The sequence below is a fragment of the Rhipicephalus sanguineus genome, chromosome 8 (genome assembly GCF_013339695.2).
Source record: "Rhipicephalus sanguineus isolate Rsan-2018 chromosome 8, BIME_Rsan_1.4, whole genome shotgun sequence".
Classification (NCBI taxonomy): domain Eukaryota; kingdom Metazoa; phylum Arthropoda; class Arachnida; order Ixodida; family Ixodidae; genus Rhipicephalus; species Rhipicephalus sanguineus.
In genome coordinates this window covers 90,180,777-90,200,332 of record NC_051183.1, presented here as the reverse complement: position 1 = coordinate 90,200,332, position 19,556 = coordinate 90,180,777, and the positions used below count along the sequence as shown (strand labels likewise).

The 19,556-nt window shown below is 47.5% G+C and overlaps 1 protein-coding gene across 1 annotated transcript in view; it reads right to left on the bottom strand.

The window, feature by feature from the left end:
* LOC119402202 (PIH1 domain-containing protein 1) overlaps positions 1-18,617 on the bottom strand; it is a 94,241-nt gene extending 75,624 nt beyond the window's left edge. The window contains exons 1-3 of the mRNA XM_037669329.2: positions 18,386-18,617; positions 14,375-14,536; positions 2,984-3,101 (exon numbers count right to left, since the gene is read on the bottom strand). Coding sequence (XP_037525257.1) covers positions 2,984-3,101; positions 14,375-14,536; positions 18,386-18,454 — 349 coding nt within the window. The 5' untranslated portion in view covers positions 18,455-18,617. The remainder of the gene's footprint in view (positions 1-2,983; positions 3,102-14,374; positions 14,537-18,385) is intronic.
* Positions 18,618-19,556: the final 939 nt, after the last annotated feature.

Below are 19,556 nucleotides of genomic sequence, written 5' to 3'. Positions count from 1 at the left end.
CACCTATTACCTATTAGAATACAGTCCGTTACCCTTCATGACTATCGGTGATGTTGGCCCAGCCCATGCCCACTGTGCCATGCTATTGTGCCCAGCCCATGCACGTTTCTTCTCCTTGAATCGAAATAAAACTGTCCCTGCCCCCCTCCACTATCTTCTTGTCCCTTAACCTTAAGCCTAACATTTCCCTCAATTTTATCATCCTTCATTTAAGCTGAACCCTTCTCGTAAGCCTCCAGCAGTCATGGGCATGTTACCAGTAAAAAGTAACAGTGTTACAGTTACAGTTACTTAAGCCAAAAAAGTAACTCTGTTACAGTTACAGTTACAGAGTTTCCGAAAGTAACTTGTTACAGTTACAGTTACTGTGCAAAAGTAACGTCGTTACTTTTCCGTTACTGTATAAAATGATAGATCACAATTCAAATTATTGAATTTATTTAATAAGGGTTGCACGTCGTAAAACCCTAGACGAAGGAAACATAAAAGAGGGCCCAACACCAGCAATCACTTTGAACGCCTCTTCCTTGAAGTGGAAAACGTGGTTGATGTACTGGAACGACGGCAGTATATCCTAAGACGTTCATTCACTATACCCAGAAGCGCATGCGAAGAGCAGCGGGGAGTGCATCACGAGTGGTTACGACGTCCATTGTGTCTGCTCCATATGTTTAAGGTGTGTCAGACTCTGTTCGGAGAGCTTCCGGTCCGCTGGGCTTAAAAACCGTTTTTAAAGGAGCACTGACATCAAATTTCAAGATCGAGATGTGCCCATCATTCGATCGCTTGGTATGCATAGGTCTTCTTGGCCAAATTTGAACAGCATCCGTCGCGTGGAAGTTATTTTAATTCGATGTCAAACAGCGTAGGAGAAAAAACAAAAAATCGGCTGCCCTGCAACATCGACACTAGTGCTACGTGTTCGGTGTGATACATTGCACAAAAATCACCCTGAGTGACGATACGCTAGTAACAATGACGTCGACGATCTCTGAGTGTGTTTGGAGCCGACTGCCAGCCATGCTTTCACTCTCTTTGCTGTGTCGAAGCGTGCGGCGTGCGTTTGCGGGGCGCACATGCACAATACGACGACTGGCACCCGGCGAGGCCTATTGTTCCGCACCCCTCTCGCTTTGTTGTCGGGCTGCTCTCGAGGTAGTTTTCGTGAGGGGTCACGCGCTTAACAGGTTTAACCCATACCGAGGCACCCACATACTTTCAATCTCTACCGCGCGGGGGGCCCCGATTTGAAAACCGCGCTTTCTACGTCACCACAGCTTGGGTGTACCTGGTCTTTGACGCTCCCCGCATGGGTCGCTAGTTTCTTGTGGTTTTCAGGCGGGCGTTTTGAAGTGACGCTAAAATAGTCACAATTAACTACGCTAGAATTAGTTATACGATACGCTAGAGCATTTACGATTTAACTTAGGGATTACCAGACCCAAAGCTACAAATTACAGTAAAAAAGTCACCAACAAAAATTTTGCTGTCAGGGGTCCTTTAAGTCCCGTTATTATACCTTGGAACGTGACAACGTGTGTTCACGAAATCCTGCACACCTGCGGATGATCATGGCGGTATCTAAAAGTGCGATGCGCGGATCGGCGAAACGGGCAGGAAATGATCAACGAGGCCTAAAGAACTCAAGCGGAATGTCGCTAAAGCAACCCATGCAACGCGTTCTAAGACCGAGCTTGTTGAGCACTGCTGGATGACAGGTCATAGCTTTGACCTAAACAATGCGACGACGCCGGTTTGTGAACAAAGGTGGGGGAAAAGCAACTCCTGGAATCGTGGTTCATTCGCCGCGGCTTGCAAAAACAGCCGCGGCCCCCCACTGGACATTTACAAGGACATGTGTGACTGGTGGACTGGTTGACCTCGGCTCATTTTTTTTTTTCTTTTTTAGGATGCCACCTGCATTGGGGGTGAAACGTCTGTCATTTTGTTAATAATTGTTGCATTAAGTCGGAGTAAACATTTTACAACCAGTTACAAAGAATTTCTAAAATATCGCTTCGCTAGTCCACGGAATTTCTGGCCTTAGCCGTTTCGCGTTCTGCTGTTTTCTAGCCACCTGTCAAACACGATTAGCTCGGAGCCTATGACTACAAACATGGCATCCTAATGCTCCTCCACCTGTACACCAAGAACATAGCTAGATGCTCAAGTGAAGAAAAGGATATATATGCTGAAAAAAAAAAAAACGGATGCGAACTTAGCGGGCTGTTCAGTTGAACCACGATTGATTTACATGTTGCGTTAATGACAGACCTCCAACCTCGGTCTTCTGCAGGGAAGATAATACGCTTAGTCACCTCCTCTCCTAAACTGCGAGGGGAGCCCTATTCTGGAAAGATGAGGGGTGGAGAGGATATATGGTAAAGAAGAAAGTTCGAAAAAGTGTTGCTGTTGGATAATTTTTCATAAAGACAGAAGTAACTGTAACGGTATTTTCCGTTACAGTTACTGCGAAAAAAGTAACAGTGTTACAGTTACAAGTTCCTCTAACTTAAAAGTAACTAGTTACCGGTAACGCGTTAGTAGTAACTAGTTACTGCCCAAGACTCCTCCAGAATCCTGCCCCATAGGTAATAATATTAATAATATCTCGGGTTTAACGTCCCAAAACCACGATATGATTATGAGAGACGCCGTAGTGGAGGGCTCCGGAAATTTCGACCACCTGGGGTTCATTAACGTGCGCCTAAACCTAAGCACACGGGCCTCAAACATTTTCGCCTCCATCGAAAATGCAGCCGCCGCCGCCGGGATTCGATTGCCCCATAGGTAAGTCGTGGTAAGACGCAGCCCTTATGTACTCTTCTCTTGAGGAATGCTGGTAATTAAACTTCCATTCGTAATCTGATAACACCTGCCAAATACATTCCTCTAATTGAACCCGTACAATTTATTGTGATCCCGCCCCCTAACCCCGCATCCCATTAAGCATGATAACAGAGCAGTGACAAGAGCGACTCACTCTTGTCAACTTCCTCGTGCGGCAGGCCTAAGCTGAGAGGCACGCGATAAGTGGTGGGGTCATCCGAGCCGAGGATGTGCATGAGCTCCTCATCGCTGATGTCTTGCGGCTCGGGAAGCTGCAATGCAGGGCAACACAGACACACGAAAGTCACAACTAGGCCCACAAAAATCAGCTGAACAGAGGCTGCACATTGTGGAAGAAAAGATGAGGCCGAGTAAACACAAGATGAGGACAATAAAAGAAACGAACAGCTGCTACTTTCAATCATTGCCTGAGCCTTGCCTTGCGCTACTGTATTGATAACAAAATACTGCATACTAGTTAAGCTGTCAGTGCTACCGTCAGTTGCGTGGCACCATCATTTCACTACATCGCAGATGCAGCAAAGCACACTCGCAGTACTACTTAACAGAATGAAGAGAACCTCTGCTATGAAGCACGTCATGTTTGTACCATTATGGAACCACACAGCCCTCTAGATCAAAATATAAGAAGAAAATAACAATACAAATATCTGGGGTTTTACGTCACAAATCCACGATTAGGATCATGATTATGAACCACGATTATGAAGCATGCCGTAGTGGAGGGCTCCGGAAATTTTGACCATCTGGTGTTCTTTAACGTGCACTGACATCGCACAGCACACGGGCCTCTAGAATTCTGCATCGAAATGTGACCGCTGTGGCCGGAACTGGCACCGCGACCTTTGAGTCAGCAGCCAAGCACCATAACTGCTACACCACCATGGTGGACTATAAGATAAAATGAATCCACAATGGGAATGTGATTGTGAAAATGCACTCTCTGACATTACTTTGATGTCAACAATAGCTTCCCCCCTCACTGTAGCCTGGAACCCAAATACAAACAAAAAGGAGTGAGGACTACAATCATCATGACGCCGGCAGGGCTACTGTGACCGTGTTCTGAGCATAATGAAATAAACTGATTGATGGTTGGAAGATCTTCACCCCGCAATTGGTACTTTAAGTTGTTTTGTTCCGCAGCATGGCATTTTGCACATTTGTTAACCAGTGCTGTTAAAGCGACACTGAACAAAACTTTTGCCACCATAATTTTCAGCCAACTTGAAAGCTTGTGTGCTAAAATCAGTTGACACAACCTTGCTTTCAGGCAGAAACTGGCAGAAAGCAACGAATCACATGCGTTTTTCTCAAAATGCCTCATCTAGTGGCCAAGGCATATATATGAAGAGGTGATGTTTAACCAGCCGGGAACTGGCATGTCAACCATTCCAGCCATCGCCAGTGTCTCTCAACCCAGTCCATTCCTGCTACGTCGCTATAGCTAATGCAAACAGCTCCAGCAACGAACAATGCTCCCAAGTGGGATGTAAAGAATGGGCGGAGAAAAGAAAGTAGCCAGACAGGAAAATGTGCACCCTGCTTCCGCTGCCAGCACGCCTGACGTCACTGCCGTCGACACAAAGCTCCGCGCGGCAGCCTTGCTATCACAATCTTCAAACATACAGCCCACTGTTCAAAAATACTCAAAACAAACTATGTTTATTGAAACAGTCACATATACCATGTGGAACTTTGATGCTTTCATCATGTTTTCACATTTTTGTTCAGTGTCCCTTTAAGAAAGGCTGGACCGTCACTAGTACATTGATGATTTACAGCCGCGAGCAAATGTTAAGGGACCGCTGCACCAGCATAAAAAGAAAATTTTCTCCTGGCACAGTACCACAGTGCAGGATTGTTTTAATGCATTTCATTGACAAAACGTGTGCACTCAGGCTGCAGAGAAAAATATTTGTGAAAGCAGTTGGGTCCCTAAACTTTTGCTCATGACTGTACATTACCAGCACAAACTAAAATAACATGCCTAAGGTAGTGCTTATGTCTTCTCTCTGTGTTCTGCATTAGTACTCTGCTGGTAACGTATATCACCAGTTAAACACAGAAAGGTGCAATGTGTTCCTTTAAACACAATGTGGTCGAAAGCCGAGTTGTAAGTTTTGTATCTGCTGACAAACATTAACAGGAAAACAACTTTCAAATTCCTTCTCAGCAACTGCACATAAAAGCAGATGCATACAGCAGGGTGATGAGACAGCATCAACAAATGCACAACTGGGACATCACAGCTACATACAAGTGACTGGTTCCATGGTACCACTATCTTATGGGAGCACCTATGGATGCACACGGCAGCTAATGTCAAGGCTTGAGTCAGTTCAATTCAAACAATTCAAACCTTTGCATACATTCCAGTGCGTATCCATAGTGTGTCCTGCACTTTGAATTTGCCCAGTAGTTATGAGGATGGCAATGGGGTTGCAATTACTTCAATTCACAACCTAACCTGTGTCTTTCAGCGTACCAAAGCTACGCAGCCTGTTAGGAAGGGTGTTGTATTGGGGGCCTCCAAATTAATTTCAACCATTTAGAGTTGTTTAGCATGCGGGAAAACCAATTCACACAAGCACTTTTGCATTCTGCCTCATCTGACTGAGGCAGCTGTGGCCGGGAACAAAAACCTGCAATTCGCTAATCAGCAAAGGCTCCAACGAGATAGCCGCTGCAGTCAACACTTCTTAAAAGTCATGTCCTCTGCATTTAGAGGCATTTGTATGCGGTATCTTTAAGGGACACAAAAGAGCAAAACGATTTTTCTCGTATTAGTAAACTACTCTGTCACGATACCAAAAAACACCACGCTTCACACGAGAAGACACTTAGTAAGCAAGAAACCGCGCCCAAATAAAATGTGGGTGGCGGCGCCACCATGAAGTTTCCACACCATTCACTGTGACGTCACATGTTTTGACGGCACCTACTAGGGCCTGCGCAGTTCCTAAACGGTAAAAATGAAGTACACTGTCCTCTGAGGGGGGCATAGAGTTAACACACCAAGTTTGAGGAAATTTTGTTGAGCCAATGGCACCAAAATACGATAAATAGACGCTGAAATCCCTGACGTCACGCGTGAGAATTTTGGTGCAAAATTTGAAAATGAAACTTTGAACTTCATTTGCTCCTCTATTAATACACCTATGATGGTGAAATTAAGGACATTATAGTTCTAAAAGTACAATTTATACACCTAAACCAATACATTGCTTCTCTTTAGTGTCCCTTTAAAATCCCACACAACACAGCAGCCATGAAGCCAGGATAATCAGAACAGCCAGGAGAGCAATGGCTGGGGCTAGTTGGTTCATGTTGACTCTAAGTGTACGCTGAAAGTATCAAAAAAAAGAATGCTGCCAGCCACCTGCTAACCCCTGTCTGTCTCAGTTATCCTTGTGATACTTGCCATCAGTGCACACTCAAAGACAATAGCTAGCAGCAGCATGGGAATCCACACCAAACAGGGCATTGTCTTAAATGAGTTGCACATGCAGACTCCCACCTAAAAAAATTATAGGCTCGGGTATTATGTGCTAAGTGTTTCTCACTTTTAGTATGACGCTTTCCATCAGCCCTTTTATTGATGAGAAATAAATTATTGTTATTATTATTATAAACCGTAATTTCAGCCACGTGTCATTTTCTAATGTACACCTTAGTCCATCTAAATTAGCCCCAATCAAATTGCAGCAGCAGTTGCCAGAAACTGAATCCCCAACATTGTGCTTCCCAACACAAGACCTTAAAGAAATACTGAGAGGAATTTTAAAAATTTTCGGACTGTTGCTCTAAATAAAAATGCTGGTGTTGAGAAACATAAAATGAGTATTGTGGTGCCTGGAAATGCCTGAAATATATTTTAATTACCGCAACCTTAAAAAGACACTTTCGGTTTCGATATCAAGGGGGTGGCTTCTCAGTGATGTTTCATAGCACTGTGACGTCACGGGGATACAGAAACTCTCGACGTACTAGAGGAAAATGTGTCATATGCTTGTGGTGCACATAAACAACAGTGAGTGAATTGTTGTCCAGTGACCCTGACAGTGATTTCTGCGATTCAGGCTGCATGCAGGATGTAGAGCTTGCAAATTCGGGAGAACTGTGTTGACTCGTCGGGATAATGTCCATTGCAGTGGCGCTGGCTTGCAGATGTTTAGCAACGAAAACTTCAAAGTCAAATTAAGATATTGTCTACATGTTCTCCAACTCTGGTTTGTGGAGAGCGTTGACACTGCATACTAATGAAATAAAAAATGTCCCTTTTTCGATGTCTCAAAATTGTGTCAGTACTCTTTTAAGCCACCACAGCGGGGCACACTCTCAGCTAGGCAGCAATAGAACACTGGACCTGTCAGTATTCTATTGCTTCTATGCAAAAGGCAACAGTTGTCAGTTTGCAGCGAAGACATAGTTTGCAGCGAAGACAGAGATTACCTGCCACAGTGGCCTAAGTGGTTGTGGTGCTCGACTGCTGACCCGAAGGTCGCGGGATCGAATCTTGGTCGCGGTGGCTGCATTTTCAATGGAGGCGAAATGATAGAGGCCTGCGTGCTTAGATACTATAGGTGTCCATTAAAGAAGCCCAGGTGGTCACAACTTCCGGAGCCCTCCTCTACGGCGTCCCTGATAATCATGTCATGGTTTTAAGATGTGAAACCCCAGCAATTATTACATTTATAAGCTCAGTGATTTATAGTATATTGCATTTTCTCGCGTATAACTCGCACAAAACATGAGCCAAACTAAAACCTAAATATCAGGGTACAGGTTATACATAAATCCTGGTGTGCAAGTTAGCTCCACACCGTTGTCTCATGGTATTGAAAGGAAGATGGCTTCACAGCAATATGCGGGAATTATTATTTTTTTTTTTACATGGCTTGTAGTTGGTGGGGCGGGTTATATGCAGGGGCAGGTTATACAAGACAAAATACAGTACTCTTCTGATGTCATGGAACAAATAACAGCGAACAGAAAGTGTAGCACGTCAGTGAGGCTTCGCCGTAGGTTCTGTCTATTATAACGCACTATGTTCGGTACATGGGAGCGAGGTGACCGTGACATAGAAGTCATCTAATATGCATGCTCATGGCATCAAAACTTTTCAGATTCAACATACTACTTCGCAATGGTCCAAGCATGGTGCAAAGCCAGGTGCCTTGTGTGCTCTCAAATCAATTAAATCAAATTAAATTGTCCTTCACAGGCTGTGTTAACTTGGGCCGATTGGTAAGTGGCTTATCACAAAAGGTAGTATAAACATCGGACACCGAAAGCAAATGCGGCGTTTTTTTTTCTAAAAGAGCCAAATGCACTTTAACTGAAACTGAGAAAAACACACTTTTTTGGTGCTGGCAATATGGTCGGGCCTGCTCCAAACGAAAACAATGTACACTTGAAATGACAAGCATTGCTTCATAAGAGTTTGTGGGATGCGGAGTCGGTGAAGGACGGATCCCAACATAAAACGAAACGATGTTTATTAACGTAGTAGCAGCAGCAGGGCAAGCATGCCGATGCTGCGCTTCGGAAGGTTAGAGAAACAAACATGAGACCAAGCTTGGTAGCTTGGGTTATATAGCCAGCAGTGGTGACGTAAGCCTCCGGTGAAACTGCGTGGCGCTGTCTTTTATCGGAAGCGTGTTGCAGCAGGTAGCTGTGTCACGCCGGGCTAATCAGTGACGAGACAGAGGCTGCGTAGGTCTGTGCGCAGTGGTCGCCACATCACCCCCCCGCGGAGTGCAGAGCCCTCAGGGTCTGTAGAAATCTGGGAGGCGTACCAGACGTCCAGAGCGTGTCGTGAAAGGAGCAGGCTGCGACGTCGGTGGCTGTGGAAGGACGCCAGTTGAAAGAGTGGCGCTGCCAGGTTCGTTCGCCGCGATGTATGCGGGCTTGAGTCGGTCAATCAAGACGCGGACGTCGTTCCCGTTCAAGCGCAAGGTGAAGTTCTTGTCGTCGCGATGGACGACTAGATAGGGTCCGCTGTAGGGTGGCTGGAAAGGCCGGCGGACGGTGTCGTCGCGGAGGAAAGCATGCGTGCACGATGCTAGCTCTTTGAACACAAAAGGTGTGGGCTTGCTATGGTGGACTGCAGGGGACGGGCGTAAGGCAGCGATGGTGCGTCGGAGCCGGGCGACGAAGTCGGTGGGGTCTGACGTCGTAGTGCTGGATGGCAGAGCTGCGAGAAATTCACCTGGCAGATGGAGTGGTTCCCCGTAGACGAGCTCTGCTGGCGTAGCATGGATGTCCGGCTTGAAGGTGGCGCGAAGACCGAGGATGACAGCTGGGATAGCCTCGAGCCAGGTTGAGTCCGGGTGGCACATAATGGCGGCTTTGAACTGTCGGTGAAAACGCTCGATCATTCCGTTGGCGCAGGGATGGTAGCTCGTGGTCCTCAAGCGTTCAAACCCGATGGTCAAACCCAGGAGCCTGAATAGGTGAGACTCAAACTGTCGCCCTTGGTCGGTGGTTACGCGGCGGGGAGCGCCGAAACAGGCAATCCAGCCGGAGAAGAAGGCCGAGGCGACGTCTTCCGCGGTGATTCCCTCGAGGGGCCATGCCTCGGGCCATCGAGTGTAGCGGTCGATGGCAGTGAGGCAGTAGCGGTAGGGTCCTGCCGGGGGAAATGGTCCTATGATGTCGAGGTGGACGTGTTCGAACCGACCTGAGGGCTGAGCGAATGATCCGAGTGGGGACGTGACGTGCCTGGTGATTTTTGCACGTTGGCAGTGAATGCAGGAGCGCGCCCACGTGCGACAATCCCGCTGCATGGAGGGCCAGACATAGCGGTCAGCCACGAGGCGTGTAGAGGCACGTATGCCGGGATGGCTGAGGTTGTGGAGCTGGTTGAAAAGACCACGGCGATGGCACAGGGGCACGTAGGGCCTGCTTCGTCCTGTCGACATGTCGCAGCAGATAGTTCTTGCCGACCCTGGAATGGGGACTTCTTTTAGCTGAAGTGAGGACGTGCCCTTGAGAAGTTCCTGCAGTTCGGCGTCCGTAGTCTGAGCCTCGGCGAGGACGTCCGCTGTTATCTGCACAGAGCTGATGGCTGCTACGTGTGAAAGCGCGTCGGCGACCACGTTGTCTTTCCCACTGACATGTTGGATGTGGGTGGTGAACTGTGCAATGAATGAGAGTTGGTTCTGCTGAACAGGCGGGAGTTTATCGCGACGTTGAGAGAAGGCGTACGTTAGAGGTTTGTGGTCGGTATAGATGGTGCAGTGCTGCGCTTCGAGAATGTGGCGAAAGTGCTGCACTGCTTCGTATATCGCCAGAAGTTCTCTGTAGTAGGCTGGCAAAGTTGTCGGGGCGGTTGTCGTGGTTTCGTCAGCGGAACTGGCGGTGGAAGGGGCCGTTTTCCGAGCTGCGAGTTTCTTGGAGAAGAACGCCAAGGGATGCCAGGTGTTGTCCACGCGTTGCATGAGGGCGGCGCCGATGGCGAAACCAGATGCGTCCGTGAAGAGTCCCAAGGGAGCGTCTGGCACGGGATGGGTGAGAAGTGTGGCGGTGCAGAGGGCGGCTTTGCATTCTTCGAACGTTTTCGTTACATTGGTGTCCACGTGACGGATTGGTTTCCACGTAGACCAGCCAGGACATCATGAAGGGGCGCCTGGGAGTCGGCGGCGTGCGGTAAGAAGCGTCTAGAGAAGTTCAGCATGCCGAGGAAACGGCGAAGGTCTTTAGCGGTGGTGGGTTGAGGGTACTTTTGCAAGTCAGAGATGCGATCAGGCAGGGGTCGAGTTCCCTCTGACGAAACTTCGTGGCCGAGGAAATGGACGGTGGAAGCGCCGAGCGTGCTCTTCTGGACGTTGACGAGCAGGCCGTGGTCGTCGAGGCGTTGGAGCAACAGAGGAAGGTGCCCGTGGTGTTCGTCGGCGTCACATGAAAAGATCAATATGTCGTCAAGATAGACGAAGCAGAAGTCGAGGCCACGGACGACTTCGTCGATGAAGCGCTGAAAGGTTTGCCCAGCGTTCCTAAGGCCAAAACTCGTGAAGGGAAACTCGAACAAGCCAAACGGGGTGATTATTGCAGTTTTCGTGACGTCGTCCGGGTTGACGGGTATCTGCGTGTAAGCCTTCACCAAGTCTAGCACGGAGAAGACGTGGCAGCCATGAATGCGATGGACGAAGTCCTGTATGTGGTGGACAGGGTACCGGTCAGGGATGGTGCGTGCGTTGAGGGCGCGGTAGTCCCCACATGGTCGCCAGCCAGCGGTCTTCTTCGGGACAAGGTGAAGTGGCGAGGCCCATGGGCCGTCGGAGCGACGAGCGATGCCTTCTCGGAGCATGGCTTCGAATTCTGCCTTGGCTATGCGCATGCGGTCTGGGGCAAGGCGACGGGCACGGCAAAAAACCGGGGGGCCTGGAGAGGTCCAGATGTAGTGCACGGTGGTGTGCTGCACTTTGCGTGGCAGTCCGCTTGGGCGCGTCAAGCTGGGAAACTCGGCGAGGATGGCATGGTACGGCGAGTGATCATCAACACTGTGGACCTTGATGCTTGGCTGTTGGGCGGTCATTCGCTGGCCTGGTGTAGAGTGTCCCGTTGTCGCGTCGATGAGCCGGTCGTTGCGGCAGTCCGGAAGGAGGTTGTAGTGAGCCAGTAAGTCTGAGCCGATGATTGGCTCGGCTACGTCGGCGATGACAAAGTTCCAGTGGAGGTCGCGGCGTGAGTTCTTGAGCTGAATGTGCAGGCGCAGAGAGCCGTACGTCGTGATTGTGGACCGGTTTGCCGCACTGAGCTCGAAAGATGTCGACGGGTGAGGGCCTTGAAGGTGAGATCGCGGGTAGCAGCAAATGTCGGAACCGCTGTCGACCAGGTAACGCTGCTTCGTGATCTGGTCGGTGACGAAGATGCGACGGCCTCCGGGTTGGCAGCTTGCGGCCGTCTCTACGAGCTGCCGTTGTCATTTTCCGCATGTCCCATGGAACAAGGTGAACGACATTGGCGGGCTTTGTCGCCGAAGCGTTGGTGGTAGTAGCACGGACCGTTGATGTCAGGTTGCGGCAATGAGGTGGTGTTCCGGTCGCGGCTTGGCGAATGGCGGCGCTGTCGCATCGGAAGACGTTCACCCAGGTGTTGTTGGATGGAGGTGAGCCGTCGATCGATGTCGTCGATACGGCGCGCAAGCTCCGTGGTGTTCAGCGGTGCGGCGACAGCCTGGGTGGTGGGCGACAACTGCGGTAAGGAGGCCTCGATGACGCGATCAGCAATTTCCGCAAGTTCGTCGAGAGGTGCCTGTGCCTGCAGAATTGCCTGGGCATGCGGCGGGAGTCGTTGGAGCCACAGCAATCGCAGGAAAGAATCCTGTACGTGCATGATGCCCGCGAGCGCACGCATGTGACGCAGGAGCTGCGAAGGGTTGCGCTCAGCGAGCTCAGCGGACTGCAGTTGTCGCATCTTTTGTTCTTCCGAGAGTGATGAGCGACGGATAAGTGCGGTCTTCAGGTGTTCGTATGCGTTAGCTGTTGGCGGGTTTGCGAGGATATCCTGGACCTCGTTGGCGTAACGTGCATCCAAGTGGGCGACGACGTAGTCGTAGCGGGTCCGGTCTTGGTTGATGTGCGCCAGGGAGAACTGGGCCTCGACCTGGGCAAACCAGACCTCGGGTGAGTCCGCCCTAAACGGCGGAAGCTTGACAGCAACACGCCAGGAAGCAGCGTGCGGGGTGGCTTCAGCAGCTGCGGGGCCGGTGGGCACGGCATCGTTTGTGGAAGCGTTGCGAGCTTGCTGCTGTTGCTGGGTCAGTAGTTCCTGTTGGAGTTGTTGTACCTGATGGCGGAGAGCGATGAGGTCTTCTGAGTCGGCCATGGCGGTGCGGTTAGTTCGATTTCTGGGTCACCAGATGTGGGATGCGGAGTCGGTGAAGGACGGATCCCAACATAAAACGAAACGATGTTTATTAACGTAGTAGCAGCAGCAGGGCAAGCATGCCGATGCTGCACTTCGGAAGGTTAGAGAAACAAACATGAGACCAAGCTTGGTAGCTTGGGTTATATAGCCAGCAGTGGTGACGTAAGCCTCCGGTGAAACTGCGTGGCGCTGTCTTTTATCGGAAGCGTGTTGCAGCAGGTAGCTGTGTCACGCCAGGCTAATCAGTGACGAGACGGAGGCTGCGTAGGTCTGTGCGCAGTGGTCGCCACAAGTTCATAGTAAATATAAAGATTGAGCTGGTACTAAAGAGGCCATTCTTTTTAGTAAGTCACTGTTTTTGTTTCTATCAGCATCAATGTATTGCACGTTTTTTTTAAAACAACTGCTGTTTATTGCCAAAATATTTAGTCATAAGCATGTTGCAGGCCCAAAAATGCCAAGTTTATGGCAGGGTGCATTTATACACAGTGGAACCCGCATATATTGAACTCGCAAAAGAGAGGGGATTAGTTCGTTACATCGGATAATTCGATATACAACCTTTAATCAAATCATTGCATTTTCGGGTGACTTTCGGCACGGCACTTCTTCACGATAAACTCAAAACCTCGATAGAATGAACATGGATATAACAAATTATCGGTTATAACGAAGTAATTGAAGAATAGTCCTGTCATAGATACAGTGTTACAAAAAATGTTTGTAACGAACTTTCGGATATAATGAAGTTATTTTATGGCAGATGTGACTTTGTTATAATGAGGTTTGAGTGTATTTTAAAAAACACGCCCTCACAGCCATCGGCTGGCATCCTCTGCTTTCAACGCATCTCCCCGGCAAAGCTCCAGTTTCATTGTAAGCCTCCGCACGCTGTCGCTCGCCTCCTTGAAGCCATCTCGTGCCCCTCGTTTCTTCGCCATGTCACCTCGCATTGCCCAAGGCGTTCGACTCTCCGACTGGTGAGCCGTGTCAGTCTAGACTGACTTTTCGATAAGACGCAACGCTCACGAGAGTCTCGTATTACTTCATTCTTCTCTTTCTGCGTTTGTATAGTTTGTTTTAGTATGTGTTTCCTTGTGCATAAAGTGCTGTTCCTAACCTGCAAGCAGCCTCATCAGCTTGGTGGGACTGTCCGCACTCCCAGCCAGAACTCTAAGAACTGCACGGTTCTCACCACAATGACATCATGCACCAAAACATACAAAATTGTCACTCGTGCGTTGCCAATGGAGCCACAAATGGAGCAGCCGCGGAAACGGTATGCTATCAAGCGTGTGACGAGTAGCTCATACTGTGTTGCGACGTAAGGGTACAGTAGGAACCGAAACTACATTTTAAAAACATGTAATTCTTTTTTCACGGTGCACTCATGCTAAGTGCATGTACTAGGCTTTTGAAGGCTTGGCCTTTCGTTTGATGCAAATAAAATGACAATTGAAAGTTTTCAGGTCAGTACCCCTTTAGGCATCTAGACAACAAGAACCCCTCCTTGTAGACTATATAACCGATGGCTGACTCGTGCATGTGGTACAGAAGTTAATGATATGCCATAATTTGACTGTCACATCTATTTTCTTCATGTACATATGGAAACTTGTGTTTTGTTTATAAACTATTACAGACCCACCTCAGGAGTGTGGCAGATATTAATGAAGAGCTTGTTGCCGTTGGACGAGTCTTTGGTCTTGACACAAAACCCTGGTGACGGCTTGATGGACTTTGACTTGAGCTTGGGAGCACCGGGTTCATTGGACAGGGTCTTGACAAACTGCCTGAACTCTTCATCAGCCTAGAATTGAGAATGGATGTCAGCATGCATGTCTTTGAGCGTTCATAACGAAGCTTTCAAGCTAGGTAGACACTGCAATACAACAGTTAGTGTTCAAAAACATAACAATAAACGAATTAACCTACCCTACGCTGATTTGTGGGCACATTGCAGACAGTTTTCATGTTAATTTGTGAGCACACAAGTGTCTATCAGTATCATAAACAAAAACTGCATTTTTAGACATCACAATGATATTTTCCTGTTTTGATAGATTATTGCGCATCCCAAGCATGACCTTGAGCAAGGTAAGCAGCATTTCGTCGGACATTTTCCTTTATTTATACCAACGCACATATTAATCTTACTTTGCATTACAAGTTAGGGTTATAATTATAAGTGCTGTCAAAATTGTTTCTTTCATTTTTGAAGCCTAATTGAATAGCTATTGACCCAGTAATTACAATATAACCTCCGCCCTCCAAGAGCACAAGAAATAATCACACTACCCTTTAGTGTGACAAGCTAACAATGGAAGCTAATCATAGATTCAGACATCAAAACCAAGATTCATCACATTACAAAAGCCCACCGCGGAATTCTTGTGGCACCGGATGTCATCGATGCACACGCACACCAACACACACCCCAGCTGCGGCAACAAAATCAAAATCCCTTCAGCACTCTATGATATTAAAGGACATTTCCCGCAGCATTTCTAGGGGATGTTAAAGGTACCGAGAAACGGCCAGAACATGTGGTTAGATCATGGTGGAAATGAAAAGACCTTGAATCACAGTGACAGATTCAAGCAACCTTTTTGCAACTTGAGTAGGATGATATTTTGAAAATGCGTTCGAAGGTCACAAAAAACTGGCATGTAACGCAGCCTAGCGGAAGAGCCTTGGAGCTGTACTATGAAGTCGTTCTGTTGGCTTTACGTAGTTTAATGCTTTTATGCACACTATATTTAGTGCTCGAAATTAGAGTATGTATGTTATTATCCGCCTCCGCTCTATTCTGTGCTGCTTACGAAGTACAAGGAGTTGAAGCTGGCATGCGGTACTACCTTCGCAGGAACTAGTGGAACATATTGAGCTGCGGCGAACGCACACAGAGTGCACGCATGCGCAGCAAAGCTCAGCGCACAAGCATGAACGGCTGTTGCACTCAACTCCCACTGTTTGCAGCCAGTGCTGTGCATACAACTTCATAGCTGCCACAAATAAGAAAATTCTGATTATAAATGTTTCAGACATTTTCTGCATTACCATTTTGGGATTAGACACTCTGACTGGTAAGCTTTCCATTACACTAAAGAAAACAGGTACCATAAAACCTGGTTGCCACTCCCTTGAACAGTAGCTATAGAAGATCAAGTAAATTTTAGCCACATGGTTGCTTAATATCCCTTAGGCCATTGCACTGGGACCAATGGCAGGCTCTTTGGAAGCTTTGTCATGTCACATGATCTTCACTTCCCCTTTCAGTTTCACAATAAATTTCTGCATATTGTAAAAAAGTCAGTGCAGACAGTCAGCGCTGACTTTTTTACAATATGCATGAATTCCAACTCGCCCACCTCTCTACCTTGATGAATTTCTGTTTCACATTAAAAGTTGTGCTCTCTGTTCATATGCATATTGAATTGGTAGTAAAATAGTTCCTCTAATCAATAGGAATCTCAAGAAATTTTTGCTTTGTGGCACAATTGTGGAGTTCACAGGTACGAGAACGAGCAAAAAAAAATGAGACAAATTTCTTGTATGCCTGTGCCTCTGAAACAACACAATAGAAAGCATTAAGTTGGTTCCTTCATCAAATAACTACATTTGATGTCACTACGAACAAGTACAACTCAGCCACTCTCGCATAAAAAAACATTGTTAGCACTTCCTGTGCAGTGCACTTGAAAGTTAACATGTTCAGCTACCTTGCTTCTTTACTGCCCATTCCCAGGTCACTCTTTTGAAATGTGTAGCCATGACAATGACTGTTGATGCACAGCAAAGCAACGGTGAAGTCAATATGTCCCATGTTGCCTTGCACACATTATAGCAAACAAAAAAATCAATAGTGCTATCATCTGAGCAGCTCCTATGAACACCATAGGTGATGTCGCTGTCAGTGTAAAAAAGCAGCGTGCTCTTACGCAGTCAGAAGAACCAAACAAACTAGATATACTTGCACTGACAGAAGGTATTGTGTGGTTCTACATGCCCAAAACCATTATACGATTGAGATACACGGTAGCGGAGAACTTTGGATTAATTTTGATCACCTGGGGGTTCTTTAATATGCAGCTTTATCTAAGTGTACGGGTGTTCTTGCATTTCATTCCTATCGAAATACAGCCGTCGTAGGAAGGAATCGAAACCACCCTATCATGATTAGCAGCACACATCCGCAGCTGCTAAAGCAACATGGCAGGTGCTGTTCAGGGTCCAAAACACGTACATCATGATTGCTCATTGCCGACCACTTATCTGTTTCATTAATATTCACAGTTCTGATATGTATCCTACCAACTACTATCTGTTTCTTGGCCTCTCCAAAAACAATGGGTTTTCTTCATTTTGGGGCAACAACAAGAACAGAAGCTATAACAATATGCTTGACATGGTGAGTGCCACTTGTAACTGCACATGGTTTGAATGAGCATGTTTTCAAGATGCTGGGGCACGATGCAAGGTAAGAGCATCAATTACTGGGCCTGCAATTCTGTACTTAATGCACATCACAGGCACAATGTGCATTTCATTTCTTCTGAGTGTACAGGCAGTCCATTACTGTATGGGCTATCAGTTATGCCGTTCCCTGAGTGTTTATTGTACCAACCCTGACTGGAAACACACTGTTTTTGCAGCAATGTCGAATTATTTTGTCCAGTTCGCTCACTAGAGTACTAAGTAACACAATTCGCCCAGCGATTAGTCAGTGGCCGTTAGTGCAGAGACGTGATTTGTCGCTGCAGCCACCTAGCAAGCCCACATGAGCCTTGTAAACAACGATGCTACTCAACGAGGGTGTTTTGACAACTGTTTAAAGAAATGTGCTGAGAAACCTGGTAGGAAAGAACTTAACCGAAGCAATCGCCAAATCTGTAAGAGCTTGCTACTTGGCTGGCAGTTCATGTCGGAATGAAAGCCCAAAAACTCTTCATGTTAGTTACGGCATCGACAACACGCACCACAGTATACGCAATCTAAACGCGCGTTTGCAACGCCTGTTACAACATGTGACAGCAACTTAACAAAGTAGCTGAATGGGCTACCTGGTTATTCACACCGAAGATAAACAGCGCAAAATAGACACAGCTACGAAAAGCAAACACACACGACACGCATCGGCTTCAAATGAATTTCATTGACATGAATGCGTCGTATAATATCTTAAATGACTCATTCTTATATAAGTTATTGGTATTAATACATCATATATATAAGACACTTACATGACACATTCATGTCAAATAAAATTCAGTTGGAAGACAGCGCGTGTCGTGTGTTTGCTTTGCGTAGCCGTGCATATTTTCATTTATCTTCATTGTGACAGCAAGTCGTCGATGCTTAAACACTAGCAGTTTTTACGAGCTCTTCGGAAACATCGAATCGATTTAACCTCGCTCGATTCACGTTCTTTCCGTGGCGTTATTTTCAAGCTTTGAGGTTTTCGTGCGCGGTGCCGGCACACGCGTGATCGCTGGTCTGAGCGGGATGTTTAAAGGCCAACAGCAACAAGTGAATCAACATCAAACTGCCCGCTTTACAAAGGGTGATACGATGCTCTACATTCGGAAATGCTGTTCCAGTCGTAAAGGAATCGCTTAGGAACAACATCATTCATAGAGTGAACTGTCATCGCATTTACCTGACGGAATAGCGACTCGTAAGATGCGTCGCCGTCCTCTGGAACGTCTAGGAAGTTTCTCTGGCTCATTTTTTTATGCGGCACACGGCGTCACATCAACACTCGGCACAGTAGGGATCAGCGGTGACTCGTTCACTCCAGCGAATTCGCAGGACAATCGAAAGGCACACGGACGACGCACACGCACGGGCAGTGGCACGGGTCATTCCAGTGGAGGAGGCACTGGTCATTCACAGCATTGCCATGCGAAGCTGCGATGGGGACTGCTAGTGTATTGGCAATGCAAACCACTCGACAAGCGGTCCGGACACAACCGCCAACGACATCAACTCGTTTCGACTAATGCGCTCCTAGTGGAGGAGAGGACAAACGTTTGGTGTGCTGATCATGAAGGCGATGCTTTCTGCCAGCCGGTTTTGTCAAAATATGGTGTACTAGAATGGGGTAGTGTGCCGTCTGGCGCCGGAAACGTGGCTCTTTTTGCGATGACAGCCTGCGGTGCCAGGGCACACCGTACTACTGTGTCGCCACCTGACGCCGCCCCCTGAAGTAATTTATGGTAAGTTGATATACAAAGCCTCCGAGATCGGTAGTTGTAGTTGCCGCGCTGGTCGTGCTTGTACGTGGGAAACTTGCTGATTGTTCCCTTCTGTTTCTCATGACATGTTAGCGAATTTTTTCGTGCGCATGGCAGACTCAGTGTTTGAGGAAGCCTGATGCATTCAAGCTTTTGAAGACCGATTGGAATTATGGACTTATTCAAATAGGATAAATCCAACACCCCGAATACACCGCGGTGCATTTAGCTGCATTCTTGCGTTTTGGAGCCCCTTTGAGGAGTAAAATCTCTAAAGAAATGAAGCAGCATTCGTCATTGAGCGTTGTATTTTTTCTGTCGAAAACCTTGCGACTGCTCTTCTGGCTGATGCAGGTAACGGGTGGTCATGCAACTCACCTGATACTGCTAATGTTAGCCTTCCGGACCTCCTCGTGTGTTTCGACGCGTAACTTCAAATTAGTGTGATAGCTAGACAGGCGTATATATGCATGGAATGAACAGCGATGCGCTTTTTTATGCCGTTTGCAATCCAAAGAGTAAGCATGCAGACGATCCGGGACGCTGCTCAGCGATAGCAATTGGGCAAGCTCAGACGACCCAGAAACATCTTTA